At 42.9% G+C, this 19,475-nt stretch overlaps 1 protein-coding gene across 5 annotated transcripts; it reads left to right on the forward strand.

Moving 5' to 3' along the window:
* The first annotated feature begins 570 nt into the window (after positions 1-570).
* On the forward strand, positions 571-19,030 carry zgc:65895 (TSC22 domain family protein 1). Of its 5 annotated transcripts, XR_014122603.1 has the most exons (4): positions 571-3,693; positions 15,304-15,355; positions 17,265-18,736; positions 18,843-19,030. XR_014122603.1 is itself a non-coding variant. In XM_027018433.3 (3 exons), exons 1-3 carry the CDS (start codon positions 1,436-1,438, stop codon positions 17,532-17,534), a joined length of 2,580 nt encoding a protein of 859 aa, XP_026874234.2. In that variant the 5' UTR covers positions 571-1,435; the 3' UTR covers positions 17,535-19,030. The 5 variants fall into 5 exon arrangements, 4 of the variants coding, with proteins under 4 accessions (XP_026874234.2, XP_081566495.1, XP_026874236.1 ...); XM_027018433.3 differs by having other exon boundaries at positions 17,265-19,030; XM_081710369.1 differs by lacking the exon at positions 571-3,693 and adding an exon at positions 3,748-6,055 and having other exon boundaries at positions 17,265-19,030.
* The last annotated feature ends 445 nt before the right edge of the window (positions 19,031-19,475 follow it).

Raw genomic sequence — 19,475 nt, forward strand, 5'->3', positions numbered from 1 at the left:
ACGTTACCACGGGGGTGTCGCTGCCGCGCCGGATCCGCTCGTACCAGCATGACGCCTATCACCAGTCACTGTGGAGAGTGGGTCTCCATCTAAGTATGGTCCAGTCTGCAGTGGTCCTGCATTCAGAAACAGGCCACAGATGAACATGGGCAGAGGGTGGCTGACAGACTGTATGTAGTAACAGAAGTGCTGCAGTCTCTGCTACAGTTTATACATCCAGCTATGTTAAAACAATATAGGTAAATAAGTGACTAGTACATGCATCAAGATTGTGCTTTACTCTTATGAATTGTACATGTTCGGCTGTATGGATTTGCATGATTAGAATTTATGAACGCCTAATATATAAAAAAAAAATCTTGACAGCACCATTTTTGTCAAGACGTCATGACAGAAGATATGAATGGCAGATGTCAGTACAATTTTACAATGAGTCAGCTAACTTCAACCACCAACGGTGGTTGCATGGGTGCAAGCTGCAACTTTAAAACGTAGCTATAGCAACTAGCTGGGCGCAGGAAGGCATTAGACCTCGTTTTCTCGCCGTGTCCGTGCGCGCGCGCCGTGCTCGCGCTCCTCCCCGTGCTAGCTCGTCGGTTAGCATGCTAACTGCCATGGCAGTGGGGCAGCCGAAGATCACAAGAAAGAGGATGATACAGCAAACCTCGAACTGGAACGATTACGGCACGGACTTAATAATTTAAAAATAATAATAATAATAAGACACTCGAAGAGGATTAACGGCGGAACGCGGATTGTAGCGTATAGCTACGTAGGATGAATTGTTCCATTTTTTAAAACTAAATAATCAAACAAATATGCACTGCTGTTCAACGTCTGACCCAGAGTGATGGAGGCGATGTCGTATGACAATGTTTGTGTTGAATTATCTTACTAGCCAGCTACTACCGGCGTTCTGTGATGACAGATGTCATTCTCAAATCTAAATTAATGTTCATGTATATATTTACATAGAAATGTGTGTTGTAGATACGTACTGAGTTATACTGAATTATACACGCAGATTTGTCTGTTTCAGACTTGTCAGTTAGCCAGCAAGCTAGCAGCCGCTAGCCAAGTACTGGCTACTTTAGCTTGTGGCTAGCTTGTTGGCACATAAACGCTAAGATAGCTAGCTAACTATAGCTACCCGGCTAGCTGTTTGACGTACCCAGGAGTATTTTTCCATTAATGACCATCTTGGTTGTGATGTAGCTGGTGGTTGCCGTGTGGTTTTACACTGGCCGGCACGCAGTTTTGTTCTGTGCATCTTTAAATGGGCACTGTGCGGTTCGTTAGCTACTGCTAACGACGTCATTCCATACGCACTAGTTCGTATGCTAGCTAGGCTAGCTAGCTAACGCTTCAATCTCGACAGAGGAGAGCCAGATTTTGCTTTTGGCTGGACAGTGAAGGCTACATCAAATTTTACGAAATGCATCACTCAGAATCAACTGGGGATTCTCCCGGAACTAGGAAGGTGGCCCACACATCTGTTTTTGCCAGCCGTAGGGGGAGTAACACGGGAAGTGGCGGTATGTTAGCTCCGTCAAACGCGGCCAACATTAACTGTAATGCTATCCCGACCGACGATCACCAGTCCTCGCTGATAATGCACCATACACCACCGACTGGATCGTCCTCGCCAGGCCTTCTCCATCCTCCTCATAGCCTTAATGTGCACACACAGCCTCAATCTCTCCAAAGCGCCGGGGCCCAGGTGAAAAAGAAGAGTGGCTTTCAGATTACCAGCGTCCTGCCGGCACAGGTTAGTGCTAGCGCTAACAACAGTATAGCGGATGATACAGAGAGCTATGATGACATGGATGAGTCGCATACAGAGGACCTGTCCTCATCTGACATTCTTGACGTGTCTGTGTCACGGGCTACTGACACTGGGATTCCTGAGAGAAGCTCTTCAGAAGAAACTCTGAATAGCTTACATGGAGGAGAGACTCCAGGGGTTACATCACCCAACGAACCCGTGATGCATCACTCGCAGTCCACTCAACAAGGGTATATGGTGAACGGCACTGTCCATCACCATGGGCACCATCACCATAGCCATCAGTCTCATGGACACCACAAAGACCAAGGGATGCCCCCAGTGGCTGCGCAGCCAGTTCAGGGGGTGGCTGCAGCCCCCGCATCAGTAACCAGTGCTGCTCCAGCCACAGCTGTGCAAGTCCAGTCTGCTGCGACAGTGCCGGGTAGAACCCAGAGAGCCCCCTCACTCCGAGGTGCTTTGGAGGTTGGTGCACCCGGAATATTGAATCAGCCCTTATCCACAGTGTCAAGCTCTGCAAGTGGTGCCGGTGGAGCTGGAATGGCAGGATGTGTGGTGGGCACTTCTGCTGTTGGAGCGGGTCTTCCTGCTACGGCAGGGCCTACAGGAGCTGCCATGGCTGGATTTCCAGTTGCACCTATGCAGCCACCTCCGACATCCAGCAGTGCTCAGTCTCAGACTTCTGCTGCTTCCACGGCAACAGCATCACGTTTCAGAGTGGTGAAGCTGGACTCCAGCTCGGAGCCATTCAAGAAGGGCCGGTGGATGTGCACAGAGTATTATGAGAAAGAGGGTCTTGCTGCAGCTCCGTCCACAGACACGACTGCCCCCCATCGAGCGGTGGAGAGCGTCATCCAGTCTGAGAGCGAAAGCACGAGTGGAAGTTCATCTGGTAGCATGATGAGTGGGGATCAGCAGGGCTTTGCTCCGATTTCTGCACCTGGTCCTCACCCTGGTCTTCCCCAGACAATTGCTCAACTTCATGCACTTCCCCAGGATCCCGGAACACATGCTGTCGCCCCACCTGCCGTTGCCCCTAGCAACCCGCAAGTTGTTTCAGTCCCAGGTCTGCTAGGAACTGAGGGTCAGCCACCCACCGTGAGAGCTCAGCAGCAGGTCCCCTACACTTTAGAGGGCCAAGCAGGCCAGGTGCAGAGCAGCTACACTATTAACCAGCAGCCAGCTGTGTCTGTGAACCAGGGCTTGCCGCCTGTTGATTATGCCCCGATTTCACAGGGAATGCAAGCCACAGCACAGACTCATCAGATGCCACCACCGTTGCAAGGCAGTGTGGCATCCAGGGCGACTCCAATGCCCACACAGATACCAAGCCTTCCGGTTGGGACCCCAGTGGCTGTCCCACAGGCCGTGTCTCCAAGGCCCCAAGTTTCGGCTCCCCAGATGGTTTTGACCCAAGGAAACACCCTCAGCCAAGCCCAGCAACATCCGCCACAGAAGCCTGCAGAGCAGCAGCAACAGCCGCCACCTATCAGTCAGCCGCCGCCGACCTCGACCACAGGCCAGACCGCGGCCCCTATACTGTCCTCTACTCTCCAGAACAGCCTTCAGCCAGGTCTTCCTCATACCCTCAAGCAGGGCAGTTCTGTTGCCGTTCACTCTGCCGGGCTGGGTCTGGCCCTGCGTCACCAGGGAGCTCCGTCCCAGCCTCTCCAAGCTGGAGGCTCTTATGGTGGGATGGCACCTCTGACTGCCTCCCAGCTCGAGGATGCTGGGCGCCTGCTGTTCCAGCACCAGTCTCTGCTCTCTCTCCCTCGGCTGGGTGCAGGAGGAGTGGCAGGACTCATTGGACATAGTGCCTCGGAAGCTGGCACCACCCTTGGGCAGGAAGGCGGTGCCAGTGGAGATGCTGGGGTCTTAGCTACATCTGCTGGCACAGATGAGGACAGGTAAGAGCCGCTGTCATGTCAAATATGATTTAATGGAGTATTGATACTAATCATACTTGCATTGCTATTAAGCAAACACACGCACCTGGTTTTAAGATAAGAATGCTAAATGCTCTCAAATTGCTTTTCATCTGTATTTGTGGGTACACTTTGTTCATGTGTTCCACATTTTGTCCCTGACTGAAAAGCTTCATCTCCTTGTTCTCTGAGCATTCTCATAAGTGGTCAGTGTTGGGCCAGTTTTCTTCTTCTAAATATAGCACTCTCTCCTCTGTGAACTAGTTCCCCCTCTTTCAGAATTCCTTCTTTTTTTTAAACTTTTTTTTTTATACCCACCTCAATATTCCACCGATGAAGCTGTCGTTCCCACTTCAGGAACAGACGATTCCTTCTTGTTTAAAACATTTTGTAATATATTTGCATTTCCTTTGCAAAGCACATACTGCTTATTTGCTACTAATTAAATGGCTTTTCTTGACACCAGAACCTCTACCAAAGATCTGTTATCCAGATCACTATTTGTCATATTTAGGCATGACCATAATCCATTATATCGGTACCTTCAAAGCTAAATTCTAATAAGTGTTAGTCTGTATATTTGTGTTTTGTAAAATCTTAATACAAAATCCTACAGATTGCTTCTTTGCGAATGAAGCAAATGTTTCTAATGTTATTGGGATTTAACAGGCTCCGCTTTACCTGTTCACTGGAGACTGGCGGGCATAAATGCACTAGTATTATGAACTGACCAGCCTCATCAACTGACCTACTGAGGCATGGGACTCCTAATTAACTTTGCAAAGACTGCACAAGACAGCTGTACAGTAATTATTTTCTTGGTTTGCTTGACGTTATTATTTATGTTGTCTTTTCTGGCGATGGTGAAGTTATATCTTTATATAAGCTTAAGCTAGAAAAAAAAAATCCTCTTCTTTGAAGTCTTGGTAGAAGAACATAATTGCATTTGCATTATGTTTGCCAATGCTCTCATTTGTATGGTTGAACACATGTTCACTGGGAATATCAGTTGTAAGCAGTGGTATTTCCATCAGTGGCTGGGTGTGTAGGAGAATAAAAAGCCATGGAATCAGTGTCTTGTCGCCATGGTAGCTAATATAGCTGCAGTGACTCAGTATTGCATGTCAGTGCTATGATATCATCCTCAGACATCCTCAAACAGCAGCGTGGAAGCTGTGATATCTCTTCTACCTTTACTTTTCATACTTGGCACAGACTGTGATTGAGACGATTAATGGCTGAATCATTCGGATTCGTGGGGAATAGCCTCTCATGGAGGCCAGTGACAGGGCTAGTGTTGTGTTTAGCCAAGCTCTACCATTCATGTTGATGCAACTATTACCACTCGGCCTAAGCTGCCAGCCGTCCATTTCTGGCACATGGATATGCCAGGGCACCAGTGCAGGGAGCTTTTAACATGCTCAATAAGTGTTTGTCAGCCTCTGCCTCCTTAGTTCACTCGCAGAACTCACCTTGGCAGCTAGAACTTAGTCGCCTTGGAAACGCTGAATCACTCCAAGCATGGCACCCAAACAATGCAGACACTCTGCGTGAGACAGTCAGGCGCTGTGGTGCAGTCAGTGCCAGCCATTATATCTAGTGCGCAATGTGATATTTCTGCTTTAATGCATGTTTAAGAAATAGCGTCCTCGTTCTTGGATTATTTTAGAGGAAACAGATTTTTTAATTATTGATTTTGACTCCTCACACTCCAAACCTACATAAGAAATCTGCCTAATGACCACATCTTCTTTACCTTTTGTACCTAGACACTTTTTCCTGAGTTGTAACAAAATTGTGCTTCTGATATCTGCTGCAAAAGCGTTAAGATGTTTTACTACACTAGAAAAAACAAATGGCTAGTCTGGAATCAAAAATTGAGCAGCCCCTAAAACCCCTAAACCCTCGCTATACCTACAGGGAGTTGGTCTAAACCCTCGCTATACCTGCAGGGAGTGTGTTCAAATCCCTCACTATACCTGACTCCCCATCATATCAAAAATACAGCCTGCCGCGATCCATCTGTCCTCAACAGACAACCAAGACAAGTTCCAGGTCTCCTCTCTGTGTGTATCCAGCTGAGCTCCTTGTGGACTTCAAATGCTGACTGAAGTCTTACCTCTTCAGAGAGCACTTAAATAAGCAATAAGTGCATTTATTTACTTTGAGATTTAAAAAAAAAGCACTTATTTTTATCCGTGTTCTCCTGACTGTGATGCAGTGACATGATAGTGTTAGACCTGGGACTGTCTGTACCTACACTAGGGATAAATTATTTCTGAGTAGCCAACAAAGCACTGGAGTGAGTTGGAATGGAATAGGGGACTTGGCAAATGCAAAAAAGGTAAATCTCTGTTAGAGTCTGTAATAAGTGTTTTTGGGGTTTTTTCTTCTTCTAAGCACCCCAGAACATTTGGACTAACAGGTTCAAGCTGGACTACAGAGTGGTGGCAACCAGCATTTACTGTATTATAGCTTAGAGCTGAGTGGAAAAACCCCAGTGCAGGCGTGTGTGTGTGCACGCACGCGTGTGTGTTTGTAAGAGTGAATAATTCTGTCTGTGAGAAGCATGTTGTGTGTACGTTAACACATTTAGTTTACTAATGCTCTAACAGCTCTGTCTCTGGCAAGTTTGTTTTTTTTTCCTCGAACTGTCATTATGCTGCCGTCACAACTCACCAGTCTGCTGTACTCAGTGGAGTGTACTTTGACATTAGCCTGCAGCTAATTTTTTTTATCATGCCGCGTCTAATTTGATATGCGAACGTCCAAATGTAACACATCTAAAATCTGTTATTGTTGGACCCGAGTCTACACATCAGCATGCTTGTGGAGTCTGACACGTTCTTCAATTCTTTACATCTGTGACTGGTCTCAGTTTCAGTAGTACAGCACATCTTACTCCCGGGTCGTGTGCAGGAATGGCTTTGTGTCGTGTTGGAGTGGCTTAGACTCAGACTCTTAGACTCAGACTCGTGGACTCGGACTCTTTGTGGCATTATTGCATTTTTCATGCTTGTATTTGAGCCTGAAGCAGCACATGTTTGAATAATTGAAGCTCTGGAGCTCACATATCTCCTTAAATATGAGTGGAAAATTGTGTTGAGTGTTAATACTGTGAAAGGCTGAACGCTATAGCTCCTATCAGGACTTGTGCAGGCGTCAGTCAGTAGACTGATAAAGTCTCTGTGGAAGGCGTGTAAACAGAAACCTAACACCTTTGGGTTTGTGAGCCTATCGCTTTGGTATCTTTGTTTTTTTAGGCTTAAAGCAAAAAGCCAGATGTGAATCATATGAGAAAAGAAGTCTGACCGGTAAATTCATGAATTCAATCTGCAGTGGTGCATGCCATTAAGATCTTGGTCAGATGAGTTAAACTAATCTAACTGTGAGTCTCATTTAGAACTTAATAAATCTCTTAATAAGCAGACAGATATTTTGTTTGTTCCCTTGATTGCTTGTTTGGATTGAGGTAACACTTTTATATTTCATTTATATTTCAATTTTTAAGAACATGTCTGCATTTGATTTAGTAGAAGCAAAGAAACTTGTAGTTTGTGTAAAGTTAAGTGCCAGGTATGTCCACTAGATGGAAGTGCAGTTCCACAGAGCAGGCTTATATATATCCATTAGCCTTGCACTTCAAGGCCATACTAGGAAATGGTCATCATTCATATCCATCTAAGGTAACACATTGCACAAATGCCTCACAGAGTCACAGACCTGGATTTAGGGCAGACTCTTGGGTCTCTTTTTAATTAGGTTTTCAAATTGTAATGTAATAGAACTGGAGGTTGACACATTATTTGTGTCTCGTTCGTATATATAGAAAGATAAAGCACACACCATATCAACAGTAGTTAAATAAAACCAGTGGAGCAAATCTGGCCGTCTGTTTGCACCTATGAAGTAATTCAGTCGACTTTCCGTGTGTGAAAATTACCATGCGCCATTTTCATTTGCAATTTGACTAACGTTTCACAGTAGTAGTACTACATGGGCCAGATTAATAAAACATGCAGCCTGATTTAATGTTAACAGCAAATAGAGACGCGATACCACATTTCCTCATTCACAAATCCGTATTACCGTCGCATTTTATCGTCTACGTAACTTGGGGTTTATGCATTTTGTCTTTATTTGCATATGACGTTAGTGATATTCATAATAGAACACAAACAAATACCACCTGAACCTGTCCAACAGTAAACGTACCGGGGGAAGCCGATGTGGAATGGATGATCTTTTATGTTTGGTCACGCATGCAAATCATAAACGAAATTCCAGAGTTACATAATGGCAAACGATGCAACTGCAATAATAGCTGAGAGGAAGGTGAGAATGCCATTAGAAAGGTGTTGCAGAGGAAGACACCTATAAATAGAGACTGAGGAGAGATGCAGTTTTGCTGCTAAACCACTAGAAGCAGTACTGAAGTTATCCCTTCGGCACGACCATGCAGATCCCGTCTCGGTGAAGGGTACAAGTGCATTTTTATTTAACTGGAAGTTTGGAGTTAGTCAGTTGTCTGTCTCTTGGCACGTGGCTTATTTACATCTCAATTTTGTTTGGCGTTCACCTAGGGCCATGTGAATTTATCGCAGCGGTAAACTGACATCAGTGAAATGTTATAAATCTGGCGCAGTATCTTTTATGAGATTATATATTATTAAGGGCCTCTATAAGACATACCATCAGGATCTGAAATGGACTTTCATGCATGCTTGACAGTATCATGTCCACCAAAATAACTGTTGAAAGGAGGGTGAATAAAACTGTAATCCCACCTCATTGCAAAACATACTTAATCTTAATTCTGGTTTAAATTCTGGTTTCTGATTTAAAGTTATCAACAAAGACTGTTTCAGACATACTGCTATAATTAACATCCCTTTAACATTTCAGCCGTTCATGCCAACAAGATTTATTTTTATTTTTTAATTCACAACTGCAATTTAATGTCAATGAACATTGCGTACTTGTATTGAGATTTTCTTTTTCTTTTTTGTAACACTGTTAACCTATAAACAAGTTCTCACGTGCATTTTCTTCAAAACCAAAATGATTACCACAGTGATGCATTTCCCGCGCTTACAGTCTTTTCTGTTGTATGTTTAATAAACCGTAGATTAGACTGCTTGTTCAAAAAGTTAAAGTTAAGTACAGGCAAAACTATTAAAAACATGATGTGACAGAAAGCAACAGAAGGATAATTTTGCTAAATATCGTCACTGATTAAAATTATGGTAAAATGCAGTAATATCAGTTACTGGCTCAAACCTAGTCTGCATTATTTGTAAACATATTTTAACTTGTGGAGTGCATTCATAACTAATATAATATGATCAATATGACATGAAGCCCATGTTGAGGTAAAGCAGTGGCACAACTGTCATGATTCACATTATGATCGTCAGATATTTATCGTCACTTGATCATAACTTTCAGTTAGTCATCGCAAAGTGGTAAACATTACAGATCGTCATAGTGATTTTGATAAACATTGGTGGTTAGGGTTGCTAATATGTAGAACGTTTGTCATCCTCATTTTGAATGCAGGGCCAGGTCTTTTAGCTTAGTGTGCAGGAGGAGTGTTCTGCTTTTCTATGGCAACCAGCATTCTTCCCTGTATGACTCTTCAGCTTCTTTTGATGGCTCTACTTTGATGTAATGCTACACATGCACAGACAAAAGTTACCAGGCGGTAATGCAATATAAATACATATCTTTCTTGTCTTTGCATGCCAGCCAAGTTGCATTGCAGTAACTAGTGGAGTAAGATCTTTATTGAAACGCAGGGCTTAATGTTCACTTAAGTCAGCTTCCAGATGCACAGATATCAGTATGTGAGCTGAGCTGATATCATCGGTATTGACCAAGACAAGAGGAGATCAGTCAGTGCTGGCATACAAGCTCCCCATTTCAGAGATTGAGAGCTTTTAAGCATATGGTTCTAATTACAGTCTCTGAGCATGTAGAAGATTGTTATACACTCTCTATAAATACAGCATTAAGCAGTCTAATGTTAAGCAGTCCTATTTGCTGTGTGTCCTCTCTAAGATGTTTTAACAGTGCTTGCTATGTAGTCTTTCCAGGAGCTTCATGTTGTACTAAAGCCTACTGTAGTTCATTAACCCAGTGCATTTAGATTTTAATCCGAATCTTGATTAAAACTGTAATTGGATTAGAGCTGTACACCAGTACCATCAGACCGGGGGGGATTCATAAGGGCATATTGATAAAGTCTTTAGTGTATTTAGAGTTATTGCAAAACCTGATAAAGTGGACAATTTGAGTTACGAGAAAAGAATAGGCACACAGTAAGTTGCTTTAAGATATACCCTTTAAAGGGTGTTTGTATGAAGGTTTTGCCTTATTTATGTGCTAATGCTTTGGCTGCTTTAGTCTTGTTTGATGTATCTGTTTATGCGCGTTACTTCAGGTCATTACTGTACTAAAAAACTTTTCTGAATAAATCCCAACCTATACTCTCGTCCTTCAGCTAAAAGCAGGTCTGATGGGCTGGTATCTGGTTCTGCGGGTTTTGTCTGTGAAGCAGCACAACCCCTCACAGGAAGGAAGAGCCAGAGATTATTTACGACTCTGAAATACACTTTTGCGGCAATGACGTAAATGCACTCGATTTCCTCCTCACGCACAAGTTCCACTTGGTTCAGAAATACACACTGAGCATCAACATCCTTTGTGGCATTAAACACCAAAATCAAATTTAAACACCACAAATCATTAGTCTTCGCTTCTAGTTCATAATAGTCATATAAAACATCATTTGAAATTGAATCACAGTTGTGTTAAATTGCCATATTGCTGTTTATTCCTTTGTTATTGGGATTCAGATGACTTCATAATATGTAGGTTACTCATGAAATGTCCTTATGAGTAACTGTCAGAAGACCAACACCCCATGAGCTCTCTCTCTCTCTCACACACACACACACACACACACACACACACACACACACACACACACACACACACACACACACACAGAGTCCATACGTTTAAAGCATTAGGTTACATAGTGTACCAAGGCAAATATCAGTCCACCCTCATCAACATGACAGCTGATCTTGCAGTTCTTGTGCAAAAAGGGAAAGGTTTATGATGAGACTGGCTGAGGAGTGATTTGTCGAAGAATGCAGGTGTGGTTATACTCTGTTTACATGTTGTCCCGTACTGACTGAAAGGATTGTAGACAGTCTAATAAATGCTAGTAATGTAAAACTCTTATTTTTATTCAAAAAACAAACAAACAAGCAAGCCATACATAATCAATCAGGAAAAAACATTTATAAAAATCTAATTATAACCTGCCCCATTCCTCAATGACATTGTTGGAGTGACTGTCTCATCCAGTTAAGATCGTTACGTTAGTACGTCAAATCCTTTGCATGTTTTTGTTATGCCACATGTTTGTTGCAGACCATGCGTCCATTGATTTGATGCGTTTTGTGTTCCCTCGTACCACCCCCTTCCTAACCCTAACTTGGCACGGCACACGGAGGGACTCTGAAATCACCCGCCTCACCTTGGCAAGGAACAACTTCCCATTTATGGAGAATGATGGAAGGACAGTTGTAGTGTTAACGTCATGTCATCCATATTTCGTCATAAAGATGGGATATTTGGTAATGGGATTGTGTTGTTGAGTGGGATTGTTGGTAGTTGGGATGATTTGGGAAGATTTGGGTGACTGCAGCTCTCCATGCCAACCCACCTCCCATTCCCAGTTCTTCCTCCCATACACACACCCACTCTGAAAAGGTCCCGCTCCATTCCTCTTTGTTCAATTTCGCTTCTCTCCTCATTGTGCATCGGATTTTGTGTTTCTTTTTGTCCTGGAGCTCAATTTAGAGCACATTGCGAGAGAACATGGCCTCAAAAGGTTGGGTTTCTTACTCTGGAGGTGTTTGTGTTTCTCTTCACACCAGTCCATGCTACCATGCACATGGCCTAAGCTACACGTCCACGGCTTAAAGACAAGGACGGCACGCCCAGGCTGAGATGTGCGGAAACGCAGACGCGTGCGTGTGTCCGTGTCCGTGGACACCCAGGGGACCGACTGAAAGCCACTCGAGGGCTGCTTGGCTCTCTTTATTTCCCCATTCCTCTTCCCTTTTGATTCACATCTCCATGAAAGCAAAGGGGCTGCTGGAGCCCACAGACCAGGACAGCATGATGCTTACGCTGCTTTTCTGGGGACTGGAGCAGCACCAGAGGTAAAAAGGAAAAGAAAGAAAAACAGTAGTAATAACCCTTCAATTTTAAATAAAACTTAATAAAAGAAAAATATGAGAAGCCATCAAGTAGCTTGCTGAGAAACACGGCTCTGCCAGTTGATTGGAATATTTACATTTTTAAAAAGGCAGTGTGGCATTATTACTGCTTTGTGAGTAATTCAGATAAGTTATGTGGATCAACTCATAGATTACATGGTATAACTCATTATGTGGTGTTTCTCACTAACAACTTGGCTAAAGATGCCTTTAACAGCTGTAGGTTAAATTTTAATCAAATACAGTCTGGATATATATTTATTTATTTAGCTGAATAACAAAAGTATGCTTGAAGTTAGCTAAACCTAATTAGTCAGGTTTAACATGCTATGAAGTGGATGGTGTGGCTAAAGGACAGGTGCACTAAACTTGGCATTAGTGTTAGCCTGAAGCTTGATGATGAAGCACCACTGATGTCTTTCACCTGATGTCTGATGTCTTGGTCTCTTTCTAAAATGTTTTCATCTCCCCATTTTTATTTCATATGTTATATTCATAACATGGTTCTTCAGACTCTCAAAGTAAAAACAGTGGCAGATTAATAGCATTTATTGTCCTGTTACTTAAAAAAAATAAGTTACGTAAACAGTAACAGGTCAGCAAAGCAAAGCAAAGATGAATACATTGCTGTTTCAGTACTGGGTATGTTGTGAGAGTGTAATCGTAACTCTGTAGAGAAGGGCTGGTAGAGGAAGTGTGCATGGGTGGAAGCAGGGCCAGAGTTACTCTTGGGCGTGCAGATGGGAAAGTGACAATGTTTGGGTGAATTGCTGCTACCATGGTCATGACTCCACAGGTTATTAAAACGAGTGAGTAACCCTGAAAGGAAACAACAAAAAAGTTCATTTGTAATTTTTTTACACAACTTTATCAAAAATGGTGCACTTCAGTCTATTAATGGTAAAACCAAAATGCTGGGAACTGCACAGTGAAAATGTGTTATTCTAAATTAAGCAGTGCATTCATGCCCACAGAACAGGAAACAGATGAATACAAGGTCTCTTCATACTGCAGATGACCGAAAGCAATCAAATGTATCTAATCACACGTAACTAAATTGGGAGTTCTTTTTTTTGACCATTGCATTAGTCAGTTGTTTCAGCTCTGGATATCTAGGCTAGATCCCGTATGCCTGTATAGTTAATCCATCCATTTTACAGATGCATAGAGCCCTGCATGCATACTACAAGGATGCATTACTGTTTACCGTCGACACACTTGGAGTTCTCCGTATACACAGATGTCTTGTATGTCTTAATTGTGTACTTGCGTGTGTGCTGTACTACTATATCCTAAGGCAACCTTATGAAAATGGATATATAAATTAACATAATTAAGCAGATGCACTTGTTCAGAAAGACTCATATTAATAAAAGGTTTTTATATACTGGCAAGGATCACAGCTGCAGGTCTTCCTGGATGTGTCTCAACAAGCCATGTACCTGATTTGGGCAGGTTATCCCATTCTTCATAAAACTGACTGATAGAATGGCGAGCGTCTGTGAAGTGCCGTCATCAGGTCTCTCCACAGATGTCTGATGGGGTTTAAGTCTTTGGCAGAGCCACTTAAGGCCATTCAGAGATTTGCCAAAAAGCCAGTGCAGTGCTGTTTTGGCTGTGTGCTTTGAGTCACTAGTGGAACTGTCACCCCAGCTTAGGTTTGCGTGTACTCTGGAGGAGGTGTTCTGGGATGTTCCCCTATTTGCTTGCAATCATCCGTCCCCCAGTGGTTACAGGACGGGACTAGACAAGCAATCGAGTGGTTTTTCAGGGGAAAAAATGGCCAATTTCTGCTGATGTTGTAGAAGGGGAAGCCTGCATGTTCAGGCCTTGTAAGTAACACTGAGAATTATGTCTGGTTGTCCAAGACAATGCCCTGGTTTCTTGCATTTTCTGACATCCTGATAAAAGGAGCTTGCCAAAGAATTGTGGTCAAAGGAGTCACAATCTTTAAGATTCACTCCCCTCCCAAACGAATGGTGGATGTATTGCATTATTTTTATGAGCGGATAGATGAATAGGGTATATTGTTTGAACTACTTGCAGGTACTCGCCTAAGGAGGTTATGTAGTTGTGTCCCTTAGCCGAGAGATGGCAGCCTATCGCCAACGTTCTTTGTCTCTGCGCGCACCTGCGCAGAGGTAGCCCACTGCTCATAGTATTTTCAACAAAAATGTATGTACTTCCAGAAACTTGGATTTAATAATTTTACATTTCCTTTATGTTGAAGAGTCGTCCTCTTCAGCCTAAAACCGAGGAAAAAACATGGATATTTTAATGTTTGCTTAATGAATTGGGGTTGCGGCAAATATTTATTGTGTGTGTGAACTCTGCCTAAAATATTCTACATTTTTGTTTCTATTAATAGGTCTGTATTCTTTTATTATAGACAAAATTCAGATGGATTTCCTATCTGTAAAGTAGCGATCATTTGGTTGTGGCTGTCCCAGTGCCCTACTCAGCCAGTAGTGTGCTTACTCGGCTTTCCCTTGGAAATGATATATGTTTGAGAATGTGAGCTAGTAGCAGAAGTGTAAGAATTCTATATTTACATGTTATATGTATGTATGTATGTATGTATGCATGTATGCACGTACGTGTGTGTGTGGATTATATTGAATTCACCATTTTGCAGAGGCGATGGACCTCGGTGTTTACCAGCTAAGGATTTGTTCTGTATCATTTTTGTCCTCCGTTTTGGGCACAGAGAGCACTACACCCATCGAGCATTACAGTAGGTAGGCAAGATGGATCTATATTGCCTATATTAGATTTATATTTTGCGCACCGCAAAAAAAAAAAAAAAAAAGACCGCGACATATCTCTGCGTCGAATGAATGAGTGAACGAATGAATGAGTGAATGAGCTTGTCTGCCGTTTCTGTAGCCTAGTGTTTTCCTTGCTCACCAAAATACGTCTGTGGTTTTCATACTTATTCGTCCTTCTGGTCTGAAATCCAACTGGCTTCTACCCGGCTGGTGCAGTTCTCCGAGACATGCCACCGTAACCACAGAGAACGAGGCTTTTTGACGGGAAAACCCCACAACAGCCGGACCGATGCTGTTTGCTTCTTTCAATTTCGATTTCTTGGGTTATGCTCCTCCGTCCTGGCAGTTCGGGTTTTGTGGTGCCGATAGGTTCGTCTTCTTTAAGACGGCCGAGCGCTGTTGCCTTTGCCCCGTAGCGCACGTCTTTCTAGAAGATCTAAGCGAATCTTTACGCTGCATCATGGCTTACCCAATGCCTTTCAGAAATAATTTTCTTAATGGTCTTTGTTTCTTTTCTTTTTTTACAGCTCTTCGGGTGCCAGTGTGGTGGCCATAGACAACAAAATCGAGCAAGCGATGGTGAGTGTACATATGCTATTTTTCTGTGGGCTCCACTGAGACCTCGATGGGCTGAAATAAGATTATCGAGTAATTGGCCTATAGGCTAAACGTACGAGCGAGAGGAGTTACGATGGACACAAAGGCGTTGCGAAGAAAATGGAAGTTTTGAAGCCCTAATAATTTGTAACATTCGTCTACGCACGGATCCGCACCTATCTGTAGGGAATGCTGTGCGTTAGAGATGAAGACGTGTGTACTAAAGTCTGCATGGCGGTGACGGTCTGGTTGAAACGTGCTGCGCCTGTACGTTTGCCTAGTGCACATCCCTTTTGTTAATGTGCGTTACGGCCTCACGCGTTTTCTCAGCGAAAAGTGTTTGTGTGTGGGTTTCTCCATCTCGTTTTTATTGATCTTGAACTTGAGCTGCTGGAGGATTATTCGGTTGTTGCCAGGCAAAGAGAGGACCATAGACGACGGTCAGTTAGAAAATAACTCGGCGGTAGCTTGGCTCCGCCCGCTGAAAGCAGGAACGGCTCGTTCTTTATCCTAATCTGTAGCACCAGCGGTTTTCTATGTGTTTAATCTGAGAATTATAGGATGTGATTTACCTTCATTTAATGATATTTAAAGTCTCCTCTATACCAGTAAAATGTTACCCATTATTCAAAATCCCAACCATGCCAGACACGGACTGTTATCTGACCTGTGCTCCGTTGAGTGTGACCACACTAAACCTGCTCTTCAGACCAGACCTAATTTAAACAGACGTTTCTTATCATTCGTAATATGTCTATAGCACATGGCACGTCTATATTATGACCTCGCTCATGACTTTAATACTGAGAAACACCCTGCTCTTCTGAAGAGTTCTGTGGGATAACCGTTTAAGCACTTGAAAATCTCAGTGAATCACCTAAAAATGTGAAACTCACTGCATTCATAGATATTTTTGTGTATATTTTGTTTATTCAGATCAAGATTGGACTAGCAATAATATTTTGCAGGGACGCTATTTATATTGTGTGTACTAATGCACTAGTCCATGATATTTTGAGTTGCCTATTGTATAAACTGTATGATTGAGAGGTAAGCGTGAATACTCTGTGATGTATTCACTAGAATTAAGTCCCAACACCACCAAGTTTGATTCATTACAAATGCCTCCCTGGTACCTCCACTCACTACACTTTGTGAGGAGCACATGTGTTAAATGTGCATTTGTACCCTTTCCGCGGCACAACAGTTGCCTTGCACCCTTTTATGATTATATTTATTATCTAATAATTGCTCAGGTGGTGCACCGAACACGGCAGTGACGCTGACGTAGCAGCGGCATGAGAGTAGGTGTTGTGCCAGTGTCAGTTTGTCGGACGCAGCGGTGTTTGCTGTCATTGATGAGAACCCAAACGTATCCATCCAGCAATAGCTGTGCATTGTAAAACTGACCATTGAAGAGCTGGAGGCTAAATTGCGGACGACCGCAGATGCTGTGTAGACTCTAATTGAATGCCAGCTACACCCCAAAAAAGAGGGTGAATCTAACCACACCACTGATCTTTCTTTTGTGTTTTGATGAGTATGTCTAATGGGCACTTGTAGTGAAGGCTCAGTGCACCCAGTCTCAAACCTGAGCCCTGCCCACAGTAAACGAGTGTTTGGCTGAAAGAGCCAGGTCTGTGTCACAGCAGGCAGAGCACACATTTACCTTACTGGGTGGCGGCCTCCGGCACAGCACTGTGTAGCTTTATAGCTTACACGTAGTTTTAAAATCAAATTTGAATAATAATAACAATAATAATATACAGCACCTTACAGGTGACATTTATGCTCTAGATTGGGGATCATTATTACCCCACTGAACATGTAATGTGCTCCACATTTAAAATTGTTCCTCTTTTTCTCTCTCTCTCTGTCCCTCCCCTCCCAGGATCTAGTGAAGAGTCACCTGATGTATGCGGTCCGCGAGGAAGTGGAAGTGTTGAAGGAGCAGATTAAAGAGCTGATTGAGCGGAACTCCCAGCTGGAGCAGGAGAACAGTCTGCTGAAGAACCTGGCCAGCCCTGAACAGCTTGCTCAGTTCCAGGCCCAGGTGCAGACAAGCTCCCCCACCACTGGCACCCAGCCAGGCACCCTGGGAGCATCGCCAGCACCTCTGCAGAGCCTACCCCCAAATCAGTGCACGGGCCCCCCCATGTAACTACCTCCACCTGGAGAAACGGAGGGCTGCTGAGGCTGAGCTAAACTGACCGCCACAGAATATGATAGAGCCTACACGGAACCTAAATAATACTGTGAACACACAAACACAAGAATGGTAAGCATACCACAATTGCAGGTGGACATCGCACAGAATATGGACTATGGCTGACACATTATATTTTATATATATATATATATATATATATATATATATATATATATATATATATATATATATATATATATATGTTTGTTGGTTGGTTTGTTTGGTTTTTTTGCACATTTTAAATTGTCACATAATGACATCTGTGTGCTGCTTTCCGAGAGCCAAGTCTCAAGAGCTTTACATGCATTCAGACAATCAATGCTGACAAAAACGACCACAAGTGGACTGTACCAAGAGTGACAGATCGTGGGTTACAAGAACAGATGAAATGGCTTATGGAGTCTGGATCTGATGAGACACACCCCACATGCTCGAGGGGCTTTTTTGTTTGATAGGTATTGTTACTATCAGCAGTGACTGAGAATCATTTTGTTGTTGCCACATTATGCTTTTTTGTGATGTATGTTTTTCTTTGGTTTGTCTTTTTCTTTGTCATTGTATTTTTTTTCTAGCTGTGTTTAAAAAAAAAAACAAGCACTTTGTAGACAGCACACATGAAGAGAAGAAACACAGACCATCACGTCTCGAACCTTCATCTGCAGTGGAGGTTTCACGCTGGCTTTGGCAGTCTTAGCTGAATAAGCCGATCTCACCTTTCTGATTATATTTTTTTCTTTTTCTTTCTCTCTCACTCTTTTTTTTTTTCTTCTTTTAAACATTGGATAACATTTGGAGTTTAACCCGAATAGCTATGCCTCGGTGTTCAGACTTTAATCTCGTCATTCCTTCTCTTTTAAACTTGTGACTTGTGTTTCCTTAAGTAAGGCTACACAGTGATTGAATAGTGTAACATAGGTGTCTGTGTTTTATGACCTGGGATAGCAACATCCACCAAGGGTTAGTGAAAATTTCTATGGATTTTGTGTGTGTAAAATAAATGTAAGTCAACTGTAATATAAAAAAAGCAGGGAAGAATAAAATAAGTTGTCAACTCTGCAGATTGTACAGATCAAGTGCAAGCTGAATCTATTGCAGTTTGGACTGAGTACCAAATTTTCCTCCGACATCGTGAGCAAGGAGCAGCACACACTACAGTGAGAGTCGCATTCTGTTTCCACAGGTTCAAAATTCCTGACAACAGTTGTCTTATGTTAAGTGAGTATCTTTGCATCATTGGAAAACTTTGTTTTTGCCTTACAGTCATGCACTCTGGATGTTCCGCAAGCAGTTTGGCCAACACAAACCTTAAAGATAATGACCCATATGTGTCAAATTTTCCATGAATTTCATGCATGTTCCTTCAAAAAACAACCCACATATGAAATGTGATGTAATACAATTGCACTAAACAGCTGCACCTCAACTTTAATAAAATGGGAAAAAAAATACTAGCTTGTTGTATTTTTACCTTGGAGGTCATTGGATTTATCGCCTTTCCAGTTACTGTGGTTGGCTGTTGCGAGGGTGTGGTCAACAGAATTGCTGAAAATTCCTGATGTGGCTTAGTTGGTATTAATGCACCTGAAGCAATCAGCTGTGTGTGTGTGTGTGTGTGTGTGTGGGGGGGGGGGGGTAGTAGTAATGCAACTGTTACTGCTGTCATCCAGTTTCCGTTTGTACCAGCGGGTGGGTGCACTAACTTCAGGAGGAGAGCTGGGGTCGTCCTCCTGCCTGAACCTTTGTTCTTTGTTGAAAACTGTAGGGGAGCATGAGCTTCCTAAAGTGCATACTGGACTCAGTCAGACCGTTTGCATTGGATTTGGATTAACTGAACAAATGCAATTTCAAAGAAACTCAACAACTAACAGTAATAAATCTGTTACTTAAATTTTC

The sequence above is a fragment of the Electrophorus electricus genome, chromosome 3, assembly GCF_041902795.1.
Source record: "Electrophorus electricus isolate QZ-2024a chromosome 3, ASM4190279v1, whole genome shotgun sequence".
NCBI classification, from domain to species: domain Eukaryota; kingdom Metazoa; phylum Chordata; class Actinopteri; order Gymnotiformes; family Gymnotidae; genus Electrophorus; species Electrophorus electricus.